Source organism: Amblyomma americanum, chromosome 6 (genome assembly GCF_052857255.1).
Source record: "Amblyomma americanum isolate KBUSLIRL-KWMA chromosome 6, ASM5285725v1, whole genome shotgun sequence".
NCBI lineage: Eukaryota > Metazoa > Arthropoda > Arachnida > Ixodida > Ixodidae > Amblyomma > Amblyomma americanum.
The window spans coordinates 141313475-141336158 of NC_135502.1; the positions used below are offsets into that span (position 1 = coordinate 141313475).

The following is a 22684-nucleotide window of genomic DNA, read 5'->3' on the forward strand; positions in this document are numbered from 1 at the left end:
AATTTAGGTGGCTAACTGCAGCAGTTTGTACTAGGTGTCTGGCTACTTTAAAGCTTGCATCATCCATAATGCAATATTTTATACCATTAAGATATCATAGGCCATAACAGGATTTATCTGATACTTTCAAAATAAATACACAATGGTCATTATTTGGATGTATGCATATTCATCTTTAAGAACTGCTCTTAAAAACCAAAATAAAGGCATCATCTTTGTTTGCATGGATAACAGAGATGTTGGATTCGAAGCAGTAAAAATGCAACTGGTGCCATTTTCTCTAAAAAAGAATGCTTAAGTTGTATTCACAAGTGAAATTCCCCGACTGGAAAGTAATCCTAAAAATATAAAGGTGGCAGTACTTACACCTTCTTGCACAAACATATTATGAAAAGCTTTTGGTTCTTTGACATTTAGGGCTATTATCTTCTAGGCTGCGAGAGAAAGGAGGTCTGAAAAAAAAGTATGATCAAATATACCATCCAGCTGCAATACCAACTCGAAAAAGAAAAACCATGCCATGACACAGTTTGCCTTTCCCACATTTCGGATCCTACTGGTGACACACACTTGTTTCTTCCACTTTATAAATATTTATCTCGATGATTATATTACTATTTCACACTGACAACCAATGCAAAAAATAAAAACATTTCCTGTGCTTTTCCTGAGGTCAGTGGCTGTTGGCTTCCTCTAGTATTTGACAAGTATTGACAAGTGACATGAAATCCACACAACATTAGATAGCATACACTTTGCACTTGACTAGTTCATTTCTTTTACAGAAACCTATGTCACTGCAATAAATGCTATCACAGGCCGTTTTTAACAAGAAAGTTCTCTTTGAGCTTGCCTTGCAACTAGGGCCATATTCACTCCAAAAAAAGTAGCACAAAAATCGTGCAAAATATTTGGCAGATATTTTTGAAATAACGTCATCCTGCAAGACACTCAGAATAGCATACAAGTTTGCAGCATTTACATTTGCATAAATATCTGCAAACTCGAATTTATTGGATTTAAAAATGTTTTTATATAGGCTTCTGAACAAGTCATATCACCAATTCTATATTTGTGAGGCAATTACATCGAAAATATTTTTTAAGGCACCAGTTATTATATTATATGTAATAATCTAAACATGAAAAAAAGTACTTTAAGCCACTTGGATGTCACTTCTGCTTTCATCCTATAAGTGAAAAAAATAAAGCACAAAAAGGATATTCTGCACATGTAGTTGAAATTAATTTTATACTTGATTTCTAATTCAGCATGTACGTCGTGTCCTGCGTCGTGCTGGGTCCATTGGTAATGTCGCTTGCAAAAGCTGTAGTATCGGCTCACTGCAAGCAACAGCCTCCTGTCGTCCAAGAGCAACCGTAGCGTCAATGCCACGGCTGATGCAATCAGTCACATCCGACCTTATGAGCCGTTTGAAGTCCTCAATGAACTACATGAGAGAAAATGAGTTCATGCATATTGGTTTTAAGTTTATTACTTCACAGCACTATTAAGAAATATCAAACGTAATTATGGAAAACAAAATATTCTTAAGGAACAAAAATAAAGCAAAGAAACAACAGGCACTAGCCAACAGTTCGGAAAGAGGAATCGACTTGCTAAGCTCTCTTGCTGAACTGTTGGCTAGTGCCCGAGTTTTCCCCTTACCACTTGCTCATATGCTCTGTGCCCTTCAAAGAATTCCAGCTTCCAGCCCCTTCTCTATAATATTATGTAGTGTTTTTTGTGGGAAAATCATGCCATTCATTACATCATTGGTAGATTAGCTATGAAATCTGTTTCTTGAACTAATGCAGTTAAAACCTAGCTCTTGCAGATAATGCAGCTCTTCACCTTCTGTGAACCTAAGCCAGTAAAAATAGTCAGTATAAAGTCTTGTCAATAAAGTCTAAACGTGCCAGCAAATAATGAACACCAGTCAGATTACCAATGATTCTAGTAATGTTCTTGTACCTTTCATGCAAAACTATCTTTTCCCACTCTAATTCACCTTAATTACTAATTCTATCAGATGGCACCGTCTCGTGAGTAGTTAGGGCATGTGACGAAACATTTTGAGCTACAAAATTGTATTTTAGGTATGCTTCATGCATAAGCAAAAAGATTAGGCCCATCGCTTACCCTCTCTGGCTGCATCATATATGGGTACAGCTTTTTCACATCTTCAATTTTCATCGTTCTGATACTTTGCAGCCTGCTCTTTGCAGTCAGAGTCATTCTCTCTCGTATGCCACTTTCATCAGGATCTCCTTTCTTTGCCTCAGCTAAAAGCCATTCTTCATGAGCTGCCAAAGTGGTGTCATCTTCTCCCAAAATGGCTGTATGCTTTATATCCTGCAATATTTCAGACAAGCTTCTAAACAATGAAATAGGTTCTTCTGGACCTCTGGATGCCTACTCCTAATACACCCTTTAAATGCTGACCTGTAATGTATGTTTCATGCAAGCTACATCTGCTACTATGATTTGATTCAAAATGTTGCATTCTCGGATTCGCACAAGTGGTCTTGATTTGCTTTCCAGCTTGTGAAATTGCAAAACAAATTATGACAATGTTTTCACACCTCCTGTAGAGTATTAATGTTTAGAACAGGAAAAGCTTAAAGTTTACCTTCATTGGTGCATACTAGTAGAAAATGGCATTAGTCTAAAATTGTTATGAATGACACATGATAAAGTGCATGCAGGAAAAGAAGAAAAGTATTTAGGAAGCATACACAATTTGTTCATTACGAATATGACCGAGTGCAACTGCATGTATACTTCCAGGATGCAAGGCAAATAATCCTGGTAAATAATGCTCAAGTCACAGGATTATAACTCGAGAGGTTTCTCACTAGCTTTGGTCTTGTGTGCCTCTTCAATTCGGTTGAAGTGAAGCCTTGAGCCTGTTTTCTTTGTGAACCAAATTTTCTCTTGTTTTCAGCTACTAGTGGATCTTCTGAAAGCCGTCGTCGCTGATTCTTAAACTTATACCGCAATGAAACTTTCCAGGAATCCTTTAAAAGAAACAGGACAAAATAAATACAAAGCAGCACTGTTCAGTATACACAGTTCAAAATGGCTCACAACTGAAAGCACTCGACTGAACCTCTAACGTGCACAAGAAATCACTGTGAGATTAAAATCATTCAAGGCAAATTGGCATGCCAACAAAGCACATAATACAAAAAGGAGCTACATCATATTTTGTAACACTCAAACACTCAAAGGGAGTTTCCTTACTGATCCAGTTCCCACGACGTCCGTCAGTTGTGGGTACTTCTGAAGGAGAAGATGTGTAACTCTAGCATAGAAGTCCCTCGTAGGCACCCTGTACAGAAAGCAATGCTATTTTTAGAGACGAATGAAACATTAACATAACATGTTTCTAAGAAACATTACAAGGAATGTTTTAAGCAGAAATTTATCAGAATATGGCCGTTTTATTGTCAACTGGAATACCAAGGAAAATCAGAATGACTACCAGGGTGGCAGAGCATGCAATGAAAAGTTTGCCAAAGACTGTTAAAATGTAACAAGTCGCGGCGGCTCAGCGGTAAGGCACTTGACTGCTAACCCCAAAGACGGGGGTTCGATCCCGGCCGCGGCGGCTGCCTTTCAATAGAAGCAAAAAGTGAGGCCTTTGTGTACTGTGCAGTGTCGGTGCTTGTTAAAATGCCAGGTGGTCGAAATTTTCAGACTCCTCGAATACAGCGTCTCTCAAGCCTCAGTTGCTTTGGGACGTTAAACCCCAATAACGGAAGTAGCCACTGATGTGTCCAGCACAACCTTTTTAAATTCGGTACTATGTGGGCATTATGTTAAATATGTAGCTTAATTCATGTAAATTGGGATTTGCTCCCTGTAGCAAAATGCAACCCAACTAACTGGCGCTATTCATCATGTGTCTAAAGTAACGGTATATGACACCATATAAGAGTGGCCAAGACAATGCTCTAAGCACGATTTTTCTGAATCTTCAAAAGGTACTTTAAATTGCAAGGGTTTACTGCATAAACATTTAATAACGTGGAAGTTTATCCACTATATATATTCACTTTGGCTACTTTGATTAGACGCTCCATGAGTTGAGCAAATGAAATGTGCAAAATGAGGTTAACACTGCACACTGAAACAGAAATGCCAGTAAGACAAGTCTGGAATGCAAAAATGTATAGTGTTTTACATACTCATGGTACTCTATGGGCCCCCCAGATGCAACAATGAGTCATGCTTCCTTAACTTACACTGTGTACTTCAGCATAGCATGGAATAGAAGATCCACAATCTTTCTCTGCACAGATGAAGTCAGCGGCTTGCCAGACGTGATCAAATCATGAAGTCCACCGAATCTGGGCAATTCAAAGGCTTTTCCATTGTTGTCTGGAAATGGCAACCTAAAATATGATTTAATTTAACCCTTTGTATTTGTTTCCAGTAATCTTAGAAAGTCTATTCACTTTATGAAAAAGAATCCAAAAGAAAAAAGTGGCAGGAAGACAGCATAAAATAGAATCCATTCTAAGTTGTCTAGCAATCCAGAAAATGTAGCAGAGACCAGAATTCAGATGTGCAGAGGATTAGAGGAGGAGGGAGGATTGGAAGACCCGATGAGGGGCTTCAACAAGCAAATACTTTATGGCAGAAACCCAGCACTTTCAGCAGCTGGTTAGTGTATTATTTTCATATTACAAGGTTATTTAACTGCCGATATTTTTTTATTCCCTAATAAATTGACATCACAACTTCACATGTTTATATGAAAGAAAGCGGCACACGCAGAGGCCCGATTTTTTTCTTACTACTGCTCTCATTTTCCTACAGCACTGGCCCGAAAATTTTCCTGTTGTGCTCTGACAGGGAAGAACCTTTAGTTTTTAGAGTTCAATATGCATATCTGGACTTATCATTTCTGTTTATTCAACTGGTGCTTTAAACAGCCAAAGTAGCTAAATTGCATTCAAGATGAATTTATTGAGGCATTTATTATTGGCATTATTGGCAATCGGTAAACCGAAATAATTTTTTAAACACAAATATTCTCATTAGTGCAAGTACAACAGTCACAAATTAGAAAATGTAGATAGAGAAAGCTGAGCAGCATAATGACCCCATGCATTTTAGTTCAAGCATCAAAAAAACTTACAGATCACAGTGCAGAGGTTCTTGCATTGGTTCAGCTCCAATGTTATTGTGAACAGGCATATTGTGTTCCATCTCAAGCACTGTGTTCTGAAGCAAGCAATGAGAAATGATATTACTATTACAAAATGACTGATAATGCTTCCTGATTTTTCAGCAATAAATACAACAAGTAACAAGCAACAAATAACTGCAAACATGTAATGACAACAGCTATTTTTGATATATGCATTTACTATGAAACTGGCAACCCAAGTTCTGACTTTCGCTTTTGAAGCAAAAAGCATTTTGGTCAGACAGTGCTTTCAATCACTAATTTTAAAAATGCGTAAAGAAAATGTAAACAATAAATAGGCATCCTAAATGCTTGTGGACAGAAAAACAAAAAAATTGGCGGTGTTTAGCTCTAGTTAAACCTGGAATGACGTGATAGCTACAGCTGGCTGAGTGGACCTTGGTCACGTGACCAGCCACGGCGCCGCTCCGCCGGCAGCTACTCCGCACCACGTGACAGCGTGGCGGCGCCGCCATGCTGAAGGCTCGAAATGCTACCGTAATGTATCTATCACTACAAAATTGATGGTGGTTTAGCTGTGGTTAAACTTGGGCTGACGCGATAGCGACAGCTGGCCGAGAGGAACTTGGTCACGTGACCAACCATGCAACGAACCACGTGACAGCGTGGCGACACAGCCACGGGGTGGTGGCGCCGCCACCGCCACGGCGCCCCCCCCCCCCCCCCCCCCCGCTGAAGGCTCAAAATGCCACCGTAAAGTAGCTATCGCTACAAAAATATGAAAGCCAATACACCCAAGCTATACCAATGATCACCACATAAGTATAAAATTCACTTTTTTTAAAAATACCATGATGCACTCAACATTTCCCTGTATAATGCACTTCATTAGAAATTTTGTTAATTTCAATAAGCAAATTGTACGAGAAATGAGCAAGTATGAAGTGGTGTAATATACTGCACAATGACATTCAGGTACTTGCTGTTAGTCACATACCAAAGGCGGTGGCTCAGGTGGATGACCCGGGGCTTGAGTATCATTAATTAGTACAGTGACTTTAGCCATGTCAGGAATTTCATCTCCCGCTGCCAGGTCAACATATTCTTGAAAATGGCCATCCAAAATCTACGAAAAAATTCCTGTAAAGATTACGCCAACTGGTGTTTCTACATATTCAGCAGCCACAAAATGTGATTTCATGACGTCAAAGTGGTGGACTACAAGCTTTGCACAACCCGCAGGAATGCCCAGGAAGCAAAAAGACGCCGAAGAATATGTCCTTTGTACTTCACGGCCAGCCGCACTATAGCGGCAATCGCTCATGTCCCACGATGCAGCTTAGTATAGCGACGGCGTCGCCTAATATTCTCCGAGCTGCACCTCCACAAAGCGCTGCGAGGTGGAAAAAGTTTGCAGGATGATTACGATTCTCCCTAGTGCGAAATTTCGGCGCAGCTGCGTAGGTGTGTTGATGTTCTGATATACTGAGTGAAAGAATTTTGAGATACGTGTACGTATAATACCAGGCAACATTGGGGCCTGCCTACTTTCTTTGAAGAAGCTTCACCAACAACCGCAACACCTCGTAACCAGCCGAAACGCTCTCTAGTACCCAACTCCCAAACTGTTAAAGCCGGCGGCAGCGCTGCGAGAGCGAGGAGGCGCCGCAGCAGGTGTTTATCTGCGCGCTCCCAAACACTGAAATACCATCCGAAACTTTAGAATCGGACGAAGACGCTGAGAGAGGCAAGAGGCGCAGCAGCACGCGTTAATCTGCATGCGCACAAGCACATAAATACCCTAATCCGGAACTTCAGAAGAGAGCTGGGGCGATGAGGACCGAGACACCACAGCGCGCTATAATCTGCACACTCACAAGCAATTAAAACACCTAAATACGGAACTTTAGAAATGGGCTGAGGAACAAGACACTACAGCACGCTTTAACCTGTACGCTCAGAAACAATGAAATACCCAAATCCAAAACATTAGAAGCGGGCGCGCTGCGCAAGTGCCGCGAAATCCACATCGAATAAAGCAACAGGTTCACCACGCTGCGACAGTAATTTGGCAGTGTTAAAGTGTCGTGCGCATCCACTGGTCTATCTGTTGAGAGCCGTCGCGAACTCTCTCGCGCACGTGTGTCCGTGAAAAACTATTATAACACGTAAAGCATACTCGCATATGCGCTTTGGGGTTAGCATACTAGCAAGCATACTCGCAAGTATGTGATAAAACGCGGTCACAATGAAAGGGTGCTCACCTGAAATTTCACTCCAGAAAGGTCGATGATGCCTCCCAACACGGGGCATGACGTGACTGCTTCTGTCAAGCATGAAAATGAGCCTTCCCGGATTGTGAACGTCCTCCTTGCATTCACATGAGGAGCAGAAACCATGACGCGCATAGGAGGCATTTCTGCGCCGCAAGAGTCCGACGGGGCTCAAAAGCACTCTACCACAAAAAACTTGCGCTGTCACCGTCCGACACCACCAAGCGCATCACTCAGCGCGACAAGGACGGAATGGCGAACCGCGGGCGCCGCGGGCGGGAAGAACGTCACGTGATCAGCGATGCGAATAACGACGTCCGCAGCGCCGTGCACATGTCCGTTCATGTGTCCGTCTGTTTCTCTGAAGGAGCGAGAGGTAACGCTAGCCTATTACATAACCGCGCAAGTTCTTTTTTTTGTAACATCAGCAGTTATCAAATTTATTGTTGCAGGTAGTATTTTATGATTATTTTTTAAAATAATCATGAGTTTCAGAAGTACCCACATTTGAGCAAGTAGTGTCTGTCAGAGGGAAGATCGGCATGGTGGACGCGAGGTAGCGCTACATTATTACACAATGTGGGGGGAGAGAGAGAAAGGAAAGAGACCGGAGGCCTCTGGGATCCCTCATGCTGCAGGCACTGTCTGAAGGAGGCACTGACTAAAAAAAAAATAGACAAGGCGCGCAGAGAGAAAAAATGGCGAGCCTCAAGCGGCGCGGTGAACAGCTGCGTGTATTTCTTCTTCGGCAAGTGCACCAGTGAAAGGATTTTAGCCGCATGCAATATCGAATGTGATTGTAGTGCTCAGCGTCTCGGGGCGGACCGTCGTTCACTGAAAGCGCGTGGAGTTCGTTTCGGCATCATCGGCGGTGACGGAGGATCCTGAATCCATATCGCATCACTGCAAGTTTTTTTTTTTTTGCTGTAATCGAAGAGAAGGCGACAAACTTCAAGCAGCAAGGAATTTCACGACTGCGGAACCAGTGCAACATATTTGTCATTGGAACAGATTGCAAGGTATGTTAATATAGACTGTATACACGCACGACGCGACGTTGTTGGTGCTGTCTGCTTAAAAATACTGCTTGTAAGAGCGACGAGGAGCGCGGCCAACAGATTTCAGCCTCTTTTTTGTGTGTGTGTGGGGCAATGTGTTAGCATTCTGCTTTCGATTGGGTATTACAGTGGTTCGCATCCTGAATGCGTTATTCTTCACGTATTAGTTTCTACACCAGAGGATAGCGCCTTCCGGAATTCCGAGGCAAAATGCTGAAGAGAGCGCTGTTTACAATGCACTCGGAGGAATACAAGCTCAATAGTTAATCTGGTACAGCTGCCAAAGTCCAGAGGCAGAGCTTTGCTCAGCTAACGAGACATGTAACCTTTCGCAGGCATGTAGCCTTCTATAGGCATGTATAGAGACATGTAGCTTGTCTGGCTATCATAGAAATTGTAAAGCCATATAATTTGTTATGGGGCCGCGCGAAAGGCAATAGCGGTTATAGCGTGGTTTTGAAATCCGCTCAGTGACAGCGCTGAACATCAGTTGCGCGTTCATGCGCGGCACAGGGCTTCGCTGCGCGAAACTGCACATCGCACCACCTTTGTAGTTGTAGTTTAAGGAGCAACACGTGTTCGGGTTCCGAGCGCGCGCCGTTCTCTTCCTCAGCCTCCACGCGTTGATTCCACTTTTGCAAGTATCCGCAACAGCTTGTTCTCGGTTGCTCTGATGTATTCTTGTGAAGGGGATACTGGCCACGGGTTAGTATCCTGCAGCATCTACGCTTTTTCCTATGTCGCTCTAGCGCTGTTCTCCTTTCCATGCATCTGATCCGCACCACTTTTTCGAGCGACGTCCGCTTTCTTTTACTTGCGCTTCGCTCCTTAAGTGAAACAGTAGCCGAAAACGTCCGTTCACGGCCAGGCTCGAGGAGCGGAAAGTGCGCGCTCGCCTCGAGACAGGTCATGGCTCTTTGCGGTTGTCTTCTTTGTGCGAGTTGCAGTAGCCGAAAACGCCCGTTCATGGCCGGGCTCGAGGAGCGGAAAGCACGCGCTCGCCTCGAGGCAGGTCGTGGCTCGTTGTGGTTGTCTTCTTTGTGCGAGGTTCAGCGAGTTGCAGTAGACGAAAACGTTCGGTGGCTTCGTCTTGCGAGAATGGCGGTGGTGAGGCCAGAAGTTATTTTAACTTAAATTTTTTTGCCTAGCACATGATATATTTCTTATAATACCTCTTACTTTGCATAGCTTCATACAAAGAGCTGAGTAAAACCAATACTAATCAAAACATGTGCTTTGTTTGCTTTGCAGATGCCAGGCATCCGCTTTTTTCGTTGCCCTAGGTGTGACTGCCAGAGGTTTTCCTTGAGATGCCTTTTCAGGCACCTGTGGCTAATGCATGGACACGAGGCAAACTGGGTGTGTCGCCTAAATGGCTGCATGAATACTTTCAAAGTCTTCACTTCATACAAAAGACATGTATACAGGAATCATGCTGAAATAATTAAAAAGAGAAACAGCAGCGATGGTTGCACCACAACTTCCTCTCGACCAAGGACAAAGTGAGTGTGCTCCATTGGAAGACATTGAAGAAACGCCCCCAAAGGATGGAGACCAGGACAAGGCGCAGAGTGAGAGAAGTGAATATGTGAAGCAACTGGCAATGCTGCTACTTAAGTGGAAAGAAGGAAGGAGGCTGACAGAGTCGACCGTGGATGAAATAGCAAATGACGTGATTTCTTTTCTTAAATCTGTTATTGAAGATGGGTACTCCACCACAGAACAGATCGCAAATGTTAAACAGCTCTTATGCAGCCCTGAAACTGAGCAGCTCTTGACACGGCATGGCAGGTTTATGTACTGGAAAATGTATCTGTCACTTGTTGAACCCCGTACTGTGGTGCTAGGAAGGAAAAATGGGAAGATTGATAGCATGCAGTATGTGCCCTTGTGCAAAGTCCTCCAAATTCTTCTTGAAAAGCCTTCATTTTCAGACAATTTCAATGGTTACTTGAAACATAGTACCCACTTGTGCTCTGTGTTTGATGGAAAGGCTTTTCGTGAACATACATTCTTTGCTGGTGATGACACTAAGATTTGCATACAACTGTACAGTGATGAATTTGAAGTCTGGAACCCTCTGGGCAGCAAACGAGGAAAGCATAAGATAATGGCAGTGTACTTCTCACTGCATAATTTCAGCAAACGTTTACGATCAACTTTGTCGCACATTCACTTGGCTCTTTTAGTTGAAGACAAGCATGTGAAAACATATGGCATGGCTGCAATTCTTGCACCACTGCTTGAAGATATTCACAGTTTGGAAAGTGATGGCGTATTTGTTAATGAAAGCCGCGTGAAAGGGTCCATCTTTGTCTTTACCGGTGACAACCTTTCTACCCATAGGATTGGTGGCTTTCAGCAAAGTTTCAGTCATGGTAGAATTTGTAGGTTTTGCATGGCACTTCACCATGAAATTACGTACAAATATCTGGAGAGTGATTTTTCACTTCGCACTCCAGCAGGACATCAACACCACATAAATATGTTGAATGCCGGCCTGCCAACTGGGCCACTGTACGGAGTTAAGCAAGCGTGTGCTATCACTAGTCAGGGATTCAATCCAACGCAGCACTTTCCCCCTGATGTTATGCATGATATGCATGAGGGTGTCATACCGTTTGTACTTAAACACATCATTTCTTCTTTAATTTCACAAGGTTTCTTTTCTCTTGACCAGTTGAACAAATCAATTGCTCATTGGAGGTATGATCCAAGGGAAACGCGAAATAAGCCAGAAGCCATCCAAAAGCAGTTTTTGCAAGGAAAGGCCACCATGAAAGGCTCAGCTTCAGAGAATTTCTGCCTCTTTCGCCACCTAGCCTTTTTTGTTGGAGAGTGTGTGCCATTGGACAATGAAATTTGGCATCTCTACTTGCTTCTCCGTGAAATCATGGACATAATAATGTGCCCAGAAATTTCTGTTTCATTGATTGCTTACTTGCAGAGGAAGATTCACTTCTTTCTTCTGGACTTCAAGGCCTTGTTTCCAGCCGTGACTATTCCTTGTAAGATGCACTATATGATTCATTATCCATCTTGCATTGAAAATTTTGGGCCTTTGACTCGGCTTTGGGCAATGCGATTTGAAGCAAAGCATCAATATTTTAAGGACATTGCTCGCAGAATACACAATTCTAAGAACCTCGCCTATAGCTTGGCTGTAAGGCACCAATATTTTCAGTGTTTCTCATTGGCAGTGGAGGCCAGCAAAACAGCGCCAGACACGACCAAATGTTTGCCTGTCATTTCTGCAAACCTCCCTGAAAAAATCAAGCAGTTCATTTCTGAGCATAACCTTGAAACTACTCATTCATACACTGTAAGCTCAGTTTGTATGGATGGGAAGACAGACGAGGCCGGATGTGTTGTTGTGGAATATGTCCGTAATGATTCCCTGCCAAGTTTTGTTCAACTCCGTGAAATATTTTACATCAACAAGGTATTGCTGCTGTTGGGGAGACTGCTTGAAACTATTTACTTTGATGAGCACTTTCACGTCTATGTTGTGTCTGCTACTCAAGAAGATAAAGTGTTAACCTCTGTGCCCAGCTTTGACACAGAAGTGATGTACATGCAAGAGCACAGGGGACGCACTGTTTTGAATGCACGTCACTCATTGCTTTACTGATTTCTGAATTGTTTTTAACAACTTCCTGCCATATTCGGTGCCTTCATACTTTCATTGTGAAAATCTAGGACACTGCAATTTTTAAGCTTTCATCATTTGAAATCCTGAATTGTCGGCTGCATGCTTCTACATATGCATTGCACTTACTGATCTTTTTTCATTACATGTTCTTCAATTTCAAAGTGTTAATTTTTCTGTGAATGTTTATATGTATTATGTTGCATTTGTTCTTGATTCCACACTTCTTATGGTTCACTTTTCTGGTGAATAAAATCATTTTTATCGAAATAGATTTCGTCGATTTTCATCTGTACTGTTAGATGAGGCCCTCAGATTATATTGTTTTTTACTATAATGACAGAAGATAAATGCAAGGCTCTTAAATATCACAAAACAGTTAAGAGATGTAATCGAGGAAAAATGTTTTGTGAGTTGTTCAGCGTAAGTGATTCTGGCAGACTGGTAGTGCGCATATATGTTATACGATCCTAAAAACTGCTCGAGAAAAACACTTGTGTTTAGAATGGCAAGTGAAAAAACTACCAACTATAAATGTAAAGATATGGACATCTGTTCGAACTAATGTTAAATATTGGTTCTTTATCAGTGGCTGCCGCTTTCTTAGTTGTATCTCTGGTACACACGAGCCTTACAAGCCAATGCATATATAAATATATGGTCATTTTATGTAGCCTTCTTACACCCTTTCTACACCCTACACAAAATGAAGGGTGCTTGGAGGAACAGCACCCTTTTAGACAGTGATGGAGGGTGTATATGGTAAAATAAGGGTGTCATAAAGGTGCTCCAAAGGGTGCATATTACCGGAGCACCTTTTTAGCACCCTTAAGGGTGTAAAACTTTTTACTGTGCACAGTAAAAAAATTTACACCGCTAAGGGTGTAAATGGCTTGTCGCATGGGGAGCACCCTAGGGATGTGTATATTAACACCCCTTTGGCTTGGGTGTTGCATCTGCACTCTTCTAATTGGGGTGCTGGGACCACACCCTTTTGCTAGGGGTGCTGAACCTGCACCCTTCAAGGTAGGGTGTTTCCCAATCGGCAGGTGTGTTCCTGTGACAATTCCAAATTTGTGCTTAACGAGCGACTCCACATGTCTTTCGCAAAGCAAAAGCTAGGAACTGGCACAGTATATGCAACTGTGTAGTGTTGCAAAGAAATCAGTTAAAAAAGAAAAAAAGCACACATAAAAGAAACCATATGGGTGGAAAATGCAACCTACTTTTATTCCACAGGCAAGACCATTATCCAGACATCCTCCGCACCTTACTCCCAAGTCGGCTTGCAGCAACATCCTGCTTACTGCATTGTATAAATGGGTGAATATGAAGAATGTTTCTCACAGAACATGGAACAATATTTGATATCTATGCAGAAACATGACACTACCCAAGCCTGCACTCCAAAAGCATGCTTGCGGATACTATAGTCTCTCACGCTTTATACCGAGTTGTTCAGCCACTGTGCAGAAATGGATGTAGCGCTGAGTTTATAAAGCAGCTATAAAATGTGCCACTGAAACAAGGCATTTGTAGCACCCGCAAAAAAATTAACACCAAACAGCTGAGTTGGCTGACCTTCTTAGATGATGCCAAAGAAACTAGCACTTGGTTTCTGTTCCTTGCATTAAGCTTTTTGGAAGTCAGTATTTACCACTGAATGCTTTTTCACAACTTTGTTTAAAAACTTCGTGACAACTGTTCTGGGTGTTGTCACGTTCATCTTTAGGTACAGGCGCTCCAAGACAACTAGCGTGTTAAATGCATCACTGGAATAACACAGGTTGAACAGCCAGTAGGCTCCAAGCAACACAATTAGTCCTTCTTCTGCATTGCACGTAAAAAACAGGCGCTTGCGTTCCACGACGAGGTAAAAGTAGTCTGCATCTTCAATGGACTCTCCAGAGTACAGTACACAAGGTGTGATTGGCATATCTTGACCCTGCAGTGAGAAACTAGTTTACAATTTAGGTGGCTAACTGCAGCAGTTTGTACTAGGTGTCTGGCTACTTTAAAGCTTGCATCATCCATAATGCAATATTTTATACCATTAAGATATCATAGGCCATAACAGGATTTATCTGATACTTTCAAAATAAATACACAATGGTCATTATTTGGATGTATGCATATTCATCTTTAAGAACTGCTCTTAAAAACCAAAATAAAGGCATCATCTTTGTTTGCATGGATAACAGAGATGTTGGATTCGAAGCAGTAAAAATGCAACTGGTGCCATTTTCTCTAAAAAAGAATGCTTAAGTTGTATTCACAAGTGAAATTCCCCGACTGGAAAGTAATCCTAAAAATATAAAGGTGGCAGTACTTACACCTTCTTGCACAAACATATTATGGAAAGCTTTTGGTTCTTTGACATTTAGGGCTATTATCTTCTAGGCTGCGAGAGAAAGGAGGTCTGAAAAAAAAGTATGATCAAATATTTCATCCAGCTGCAATACCAACTCGAAAAAGAAAAACCATGCCATGACACAGTTTGCCTTTCCCACATTTCGGATCCTGCTGGTGACACACACTTGTTTCTTCCACTTTATAAATATTTATCTCGATGATTATATTACTATTTCACACTGACAACCAATGCAAAAAATAAAAACATTTCCTGTGCTTTTCCTGAGGTCAGTGGCTGTTGGCTTCCTCTAGTATTTGACAAGTATTGACAAGTGACATGAAATCCACACAACATTAGATAGCATACACTTTGCACTTCACTAGTTCATTTCTTTTACAGAAACCTATGTCACTGCAATAAATGCTATCACAGGCCGTTTTTAACAAGAAAGTTCTCTTTGAGCTTGCCTTGCAACTAAGGCCATATTCACTCCAAAAAAAGTAGCACAAAAATCGTGCAAAATATTTGGCAGATATTTTTGAAATAACGTCATCCTGCAAGACACTCAGAATAGCATACAAGTTTGCAGCATTTACATTTGCATAAATATCTGCAAACTCGAATTTATTGGATTTAAAAATGTTTTTGTATAGGCTTCTGAACAAGTCATATCACCAATTCTATATTTGTGAGGCAATTACATCGAAAATATTTTTAAGGCACCAGTTATTATAATATATGTAATAATCTAAACATGAAAAAAAGTACTTTAAGCCACTTGGATGTCACTTCTGCTTTCATCCTATAAGTGAAAAAAATAAAGCACAAAAAGGATATTCTGCACATGTAGTTGAAATTAATTTTATACTTGATTTCTAATTCAGCATGTACGTCGTGTCCTGCGTCGTGCTGGGTCCATTGGTAATGTCGCTTGCAAAAGCTGTAGTATCGGCTCACTGCAAGCAACAGCCTCCTGTCGTCCAAGAGACACCGTAGCGTCAATGCCACGGCTGATGCAATCAGTCACATCCGACCTTATGAGCCGTTTGAAGTCCTCAATGAACTACATGAGAGAAAATGAGTTCATGCATATTGGTTTTAAGTTTATTACTTCACAGCACTATTAAGAAATATCAAACGTAATTATGGAAAACAAAATATTCTTAAGGAACAAAAATAAAGCAAAGAAACAACAGGCACTAGCCAACAGTTCGGAAAGAGGAATCGACTTGCTAAGCTCTCTTGCTGAACTGTTGGCTAGTGCCCGAGTTTTCCCCTTACCACTTGCTCATATGCTCTGTGCCCTTCAAAGAATTCCAGCTTCCAGCCCCTTCTCTATAATATTATGTAGTGTTTTTTGTGGGAAAATCATGCCATTCATTACATCATTGGTAGATTAGCTATGAAATCTGTTTCTTGAACTAATGCAGTTAAAACCTAGCTCTTGCAGATAATGCAGCTCTTCACCTTCTGTGAACCTAAGCCAGTAAAAATAGTCAGTATAAAGTCTTGTCAATAAAGGCTAAACGTGCCAGCAAATAATGAACACCAGTCAGATTACCAATGATTCTAGTAATGTTCTTGTACCTTTCATGCAAAACTATCTTTTCCCACTCTAATTCACCTTAATTACTAATTCTATCAGATGGCACCGTCTCGTGAGTAGTTAGGGCATGTGACGAAACATTTTGAGCTACAAAATTGTATTTTAGGTATCCTTCATGCATAAGCAAAAAGATTAGGCCCATCGCTTACCCTCTCTGGCTGCATCATATATGGGTACAGCTTTTTCACATCTTCAATTTTCATCGTTCTGATACTTTGCAGCCTGCTCTTTGCAGTCAGAGTCATTCTCTCTCGTATGCCACTTTCATCAGGATCTCCTTTCTTTGCCTCAGCTAAAAGCCATTCTTCATGAGCTGCCAAAGTGGTGTCATCTTCTCCCAAAATGGCTGTATGCTTTATATCCTGCAATATTTCAGACAAGCTTCTAAACAATGAAATAGGTTCTTCTGGACCTCTGGACGCCTACTCCTAATACACCCTTTAAATGCTGACCTGTAATGTATGTTTCATGCAAGCTACATCTGCTACTATGATTTGATTCAAAATGTTGCATTCTCGGATTCGCACAAGTGGTCTTGATTTGCTTTCCAGCTTGTGAAATTGCAAAACAAATTATGACAATGTTTTCACACCTCCTGTAGAGTATGAATGTTTAGAACAGGAAAAGCTTGAAGTTTACCTTCATTGGTGCATACTAGTAGAAAATGGCATTAGTCTAAAATTGTTATGAATGACACATGATAAAGTGCATGCAGGAAAAGAAGAAAAGTATTTAGGAAGCATACACAATTAGTTCATTACGAATATGACCGAGTGCAACTGCATGTATACTTCCAGGATGCAAGGCAAATAATCCTGGTAAATAATGCTCAAGTCACAGGATTATAACTCGAGAGGTTTCTCACTAGCTTTGGTCTTGTGTGCCTCTTCAATTCGGTTGAAGTGAAGCCTTGAGCCTGTTTTCTTTGTGAACCAAATTTTCTCTTGTTTTCAGCTACTAGTGGATCTTCTGAAAGCCGTCGTCGCTGATTCTTAAACTTATACCGCAATGAAACTTTCCAGGAATCCTTTAAAAGAAACAGGACAAAATAAATACAAAGCAGCACTGTTCAGTATACACAGTTCAAAATGGCTCACAACTGAAAGCACTCGACTGAACCTCTAACGTGCACAAGAAATCACTGTGAGATTAAAATCATTCAAGGCAAATTGGCATGCCAACAAAGCACATAATACAAAAAGGAGCTACATCATATTTTGTAACACTGAAACACTCAAAGGGAGTTTCCTTACTGATCCAGTTCCCACGACGTCCGTCAGTTGTGGGTACTTCTGAAGGAGAAGATGTGTAACTCTAGCATAGAAGTCCCTCGTAGGCACCCTGTACAGAAAGCAATGCTATTTTTAGAGACGAATGAAACATTAACATAACATGTTTCTAAGAAACATTACAAGGAATGTTTTAAGCACAAATTTATCAGAATATGGCCGTTTTATTGTCAACTGGAATACCAAGGAAAATCAGAATGACTACCATGGTGGCAGAGCATGCAATGAAAAGTTTGCCAAAGACTGTTAAAATGTAACAAGTCGCGGCGGCTCAGCGGTAAGGCACTTGACTGCTAACCCCAAAGACGGGGGTTCGATCCCGGCCGCGGCGGCTGCCTTTCAATAGAAGCAAAAGTGAGGCCTTTGTGTACTGTGCAATGTCGGTGCTTGTTAAAATGCCAGGTGGTCGAAATTTTCAGACTCCTCGAATACAGCGTCTCCCAAGCCTCAGTTGCTTTGGGACGTTAAACCCCAATAACGGAAGTAGCCACTGATGTGTCCAGCACAACCTTTTTAAATTCGGTACTATGTGGGCATTATGTTAAATATGTAGCTTAATTCATGTAAATTGGGATTTGCTCCCTGTAGCAAAATGCAACCCAACTAACTGGCGCTATTCATCATGTGTCTAAAGTAACAGTATAGACACCATATAAGGGTGGCCAAGACAATGCTCTAAGCACGATTTTTCTGAATCTTCAAAAGGTACTTTAAATTGCAAGGGTTTACTGCATAAACATTTAATAACGTGGAAGTTTATCCACTATATATATTCACTTTGGCTACTTTGATTAGACGCTCCATGAGTTGAGAAAATGAAATGTGCAAAATGAGGTTAACACTGCACACTGAAACAGAAATGCCAGTATGACAAGTCTGGAATGCAAAAATGTATAGTGTTTTACATACTCATGGTACTCTATGGGCCCCCCAGATGCAACAATGAGTCATGCTTCCTTAACTTACACTGTGTACTTCAGCATAGCATGGAATAGAAGATCCACAATCTTTCTCTGCACAGATGAAGTCAGCGGCTTGCCAGACGTGATCAAATCATGAAGTCCACCGAATCTGGGCAATTCAAAGGCTTTTCCATTGTTGTCTGGAAATGGCAACCTAAAATATGATTTAATTTAACCCTTTGTATTTGTTTCCAGTAATCTTAGAAAGTCTATTCACTTTATGAAAAAGAATCCAACAGAAAAAAGTGGCAGGAAGACAGCATAAAATAGAATCCATTCTAAGTTGTCTAGCAATCCAGAAAATGTACTAGAGACCAGAATTCAGATGTGCCGAGGATTAGAGGAGGAGGGAGGATTGGAAGACCCGATGAGGGGCTTCAACAAGCAAATACTTTATGGCAGAAACCCAGCACTTTCAGCAGCTGGTTAGTGTATTATTTTCATATTACAAGGTTATTTAACTGCCGATATTTTTTTATTCCCTAATAAATTGACATGACAACTTCACATGTTTATATGAAAGAAAGCGGCACACGCAGAGGCCCGATTTTTTTCTTACTACTGCTCTCATTTTCCTACAGCACTGGCCCGAAAATTTTCCTGTTGTGCTCTGACAGGGAAGAACCTTTAGTTTTTAGAGTTCAATATGCATATCTGGACTTATCATTTCTGTTTATTCAACTGGTGCTTTAAACAGCCAAAGTAGCTAAATTGCATTCAAGATGAATTTATTGAGGCATTTATTATTGGCATTATTGGCAATCGGTAAACCGAAATAATTTTTTAAACACAAATATTCTCATTAGTGCAAGTACAACAGTCACAAATTAGAAAATGTAGATAGAGAAAGCTGAGCAGCATAATGACCCCATGCATTTTAGTTCAAGCATCAAAAAAACTTACAGATCACAGTGCACAGGTTCTTGCATTGGTTCAGCTCCAATGTTATTGTGAACAGGCATATTGTGTTCCATCTCAAGCACTGTGTTCTGAAGCAAGCAATGAGAAATGATATTACTATTACAAAATGACTGATAATGCTTCCTGATTTTTCAGCAATAAATACAACAAGTAACAAGCAACAAATAACTGCAAACATGTAATGACAACAGCTATTTTTGATATATGCATTTACTATGAAACTGGCAACCCAAGTTCTGACTTTCGCTTTTGAAGCAAAAAGCATTTTGGTCAGACAGTGCTTTCAATCACTAATTTTAAAAATGCGTAAAGAAAATGTAAACAATAAATAGGCATCCTAAATGCTTGTGGACAGAAAAAACAAAAAATTGGCGGTGTTTAGCTCTAGTTAAACCTGAAATGACGTGATAGCTACAGCTGGCTGAGTGGACCTTGGTCACGTGACCAGCCACGGCGCCGCTCCGCCGGCAGCTACTCCGCACCACGTGACAGCGTGGCGGCGCCGCCATGCTGAAGGCTCGAAATGCTACCGTAATGTATCTATCACTACAAAATTGATGGTGGTTTAGCTGTGGTTAAACTTGGGCTGACGCGATAGCGACAGCTGGTCGAGAGGAACTTGGTCACGTGACCAACCATGCAACGAACCACGTGACAGCGTGGCGACACAGCCACGGGGTGGTGGCGCCGCCACCGCCACGGCGCCCCCCCCCCCCCCCCCCCCCCGCTGAAGGCTCAAAATGCCACCGTAAAGTAGCTATCGCTACAAAAATATGAAAGCCAATACACCCAAGCTATACCAATGATCACCACATAAGTATAAAATTCACTTTTTTTAAAAATACCATGATGCACTCAATATTTCCCTGTATAATGCACTTCATTAGAAATTTTGTTAATTTCAATAAGCAAATTGTACGAGAAATGAGCAAGTATGAAGTGGTGTAATATACTGCACAATGACATTCAGGTACTTGCTGTTAGTCACATACCAAAGGCGGTGGCTCAGGTGGATGACCCGGGGCTTGAGTATCATTAATTAGTACAGTGACTTTAGCCATGTCAGGAATTTCATCTCCCGCTGCCAAGTCAACATATTCTTGAAAATGGCCGTCCAAAATCTACGAAAAAATTCCAGTAAAGATTACGCCAACTGGTGTTTCTACATATTCAGCAGCCACAAAATGTGATTTCATGACGTCAAAGTGGTGGACTACAAGCTTTGCACAACCCGCAGGAATGCCCAGGAAGCAAAAAGACGCCGAAGAATATGTCCTTTGTACTTCACGGCCAGCCGCACTATAGCGGCAATCGCTCATGTCCCGCGATGCAGCTTAGTATAGCGACGGCGTCGCCTAATATTCTCCGAGCTGCACCTCCACAAAGCGCTGCGAGGTGGAAAAAGTTTGCAGGATGATTACGATTCTCCCTAGTGCGAAATTTCGGCGCAGCTGCGTAGGTGTGTTGATGTTCTGATATACTGAGTGAAAGAATTTTGAGATACGTGTACGTATAATACCAGGCAACATTGGGGCCTGCCTACTTTCTTTGAAGAAGCTTCACCAACAACCGCAACACCTCGTAACCAGCCGAAACGCTCTCTAGTACCCAACTCCCAAACTGTTAAAGCCGGCGGCAGCGCTGCGAGAGCGAGGAGGCGCCGCAGCAGGTGTTTATCTGCGCGCTCCCAAACACTGAAATACCATCCGAAACTTTAGAATCGGACGAAGACGCTGAGAGAGGCAAGAGGCGCAGCAGCACGCGTTAATCTGCATGCGCACAAGCACATAAATACCCTAATCCGGAACTTCAGAAGAGAGCTGGGGCGATGAGGACCGAGACACCACAGCGCGCTATAATCTGCACACTCACAAGCAATTAAAACACCTAAATACGGAACTTTAGAAATGGGCTGAGGAACAAGACACTACAGCACGTACGCTCAGAAACAATGAAATACCCAAATCCAAAACATTAGAAGCGGGCGCGCTGCGCAAGTGCCGCGAAATCCACATCGAATAAAGCAACAGGTTCACCACGCTGCGACAGTAATTTGGCAGTGTTAAAGTGTCGTGCGCATCCACTGGTCTATCTGTTGAGAGCCGTCGCGAACTCTCTCGCGCACGTGTGTCCGTGAAAAACTATTATAACACGTAAAGCATACTCGCATATGCGCTTTGGGGTTAGCATACTAGCAAGCATACTCGCAAGTATGTGATAAAACGCGGTCACAATGAAAGGGTGCTCACCTGAAATTTCACTCCAGAAAGGTCGATGATGCCTCCCAACACGGGGCATGACGTGACTGCTTCTGTCAAGCATGAAAATGAGCCTTCCCGGATTGTGAACGTCCTCCTTGCATTCACATGAGGAGCAGAAACCATGACGCGCATAGGAGGCATTTCTGCGCCGCAAGAGTCCGACGGGGCTCAAAAGCACTCTACCACAAAAAACTTGCGCTGTCACCGTCCGACACCACCAAGCGCATCACTCAGCGCGACAAGGACGGAATGGCGAACCGCGGGCGCCGCGGGCGGGAAGAACGTCACGTGATCAGCGATGCGAATAACGACGTCCGCAGCGCCGTGCACATGTCCGTTCATGTGTCCGTCTGTTTCTCTGAAGGAGCGAGAGGTAACGCTAGCCTATTACATAACCGCGCAAGTTCTTTTTTTTGTAACATCAGCAGTTATCAAATTTATTGTTGCAGGTAGTATTTTATGAATATTTTTTAAAATAATCATGAGTTTCAGAAGTACCCACATTTGAGCAAGTAGTGTCTGTCAGAGGGAAGATCGGCATGGTGGACGCGAGGTAGCGCTACATTATTACACAATGTGGGGGGAGAGAGAGAAAGGAAAGAGACCGGAGGCCTCTGGGATCCCTCATGCTGCAGGCACTGTCTGAAGGAGGCACTGACTAAAAAAAAAAAATAGACAAGGCGCGCAGAGAGAAAAAATGGCGAGCCTCAAGCGGCGCGGTGAACAGCTGCGTGTATTTCTTCTTCGGCAAGTGCACCAGTGAAAGGATTTTAGCCGCATGCAATATAGAATGTGATTGTAGTGCTCAGCGTCTCGGGGCGGACCGTCGTTCACTGAAAGCGCGTGGAGTTCGTTTCGGCATCATCGGCGGTGACGGAGGATCCTGAATCCATATCGCATCACTGCAAGTTTTTTTTTTTTGCTGTGATCGAAGAAAAGGCGACAAACTTCAAGCAGCAAGGAATTTCACGACTGCGGAACCAGTGCAACATATTTGTCATTGGAACAGATTGCAAGGTATGTTAATATAGACTGTATACACGCACGACGCGACGTTGTTGGTGCTGTCTGCTTAAAAATACTGCTTGTAAGAGCGACGAGGAGCGCGGCCAACAGATTTCAGCCTCTTTTTTTGTGTGTGTGTGGGGCAA

The 22684-nt window shown here is 42.1% G+C and overlaps 1 protein-coding gene and 2 pseudogenes across 2 annotated transcripts; 1 reads left to right on the top strand and 2 right to left on the bottom strand.

The window, feature by feature from the left end:
* Nucleotides 1-429: 429 nt before the first annotated feature.
* LOC144095543 (sterile alpha motif domain-containing protein 3-like) lies at nt 430-9403 on the bottom strand. The gene is made up of 7 exons (XM_077629239.1): nt 9307-9403; nt 4251-4386; nt 3247-3334; nt 2859-3020; nt 2143-2355; nt 1345-1450; nt 430-434 (listed from the first exon to the last, which is right to left on the bottom strand). The coding sequence occupies exons 1-7, from the start codon at nt 9401-9403 to the stop codon at nt 430-432; spliced, it is 807 nt and encodes a 268-aa protein (XP_077485365.1).
* Nucleotides 9404-9743: 340 nt separating this feature from the next.
* LOC144095544 (uncharacterized) lies at nt 9744-13460 on the top strand (annotated as a pseudogene).
* A 311-nt stretch (nt 13461-13771) lies between these two features.
* LOC144095545 (sterile alpha motif domain-containing protein 3-like) lies at nt 13772-21773 on the bottom strand (annotated as a pseudogene). The gene is made up of 10 exons (XR_013306741.1): nt 21522-21773; nt 20265-20393; nt 19255-19340; nt 18356-18505; nt 17354-17441; nt 16966-17127; nt 16250-16462; nt 15452-15557; nt 14475-14560; nt 13772-14086 (listed from the first exon to the last, which is right to left on the bottom strand). The product of XR_013306741.1 is annotated as a sterile alpha motif domain-containing protein 3-like (transcript).
* Between the last annotated feature and the right edge of the window lie 911 nt (nt 21774-22684).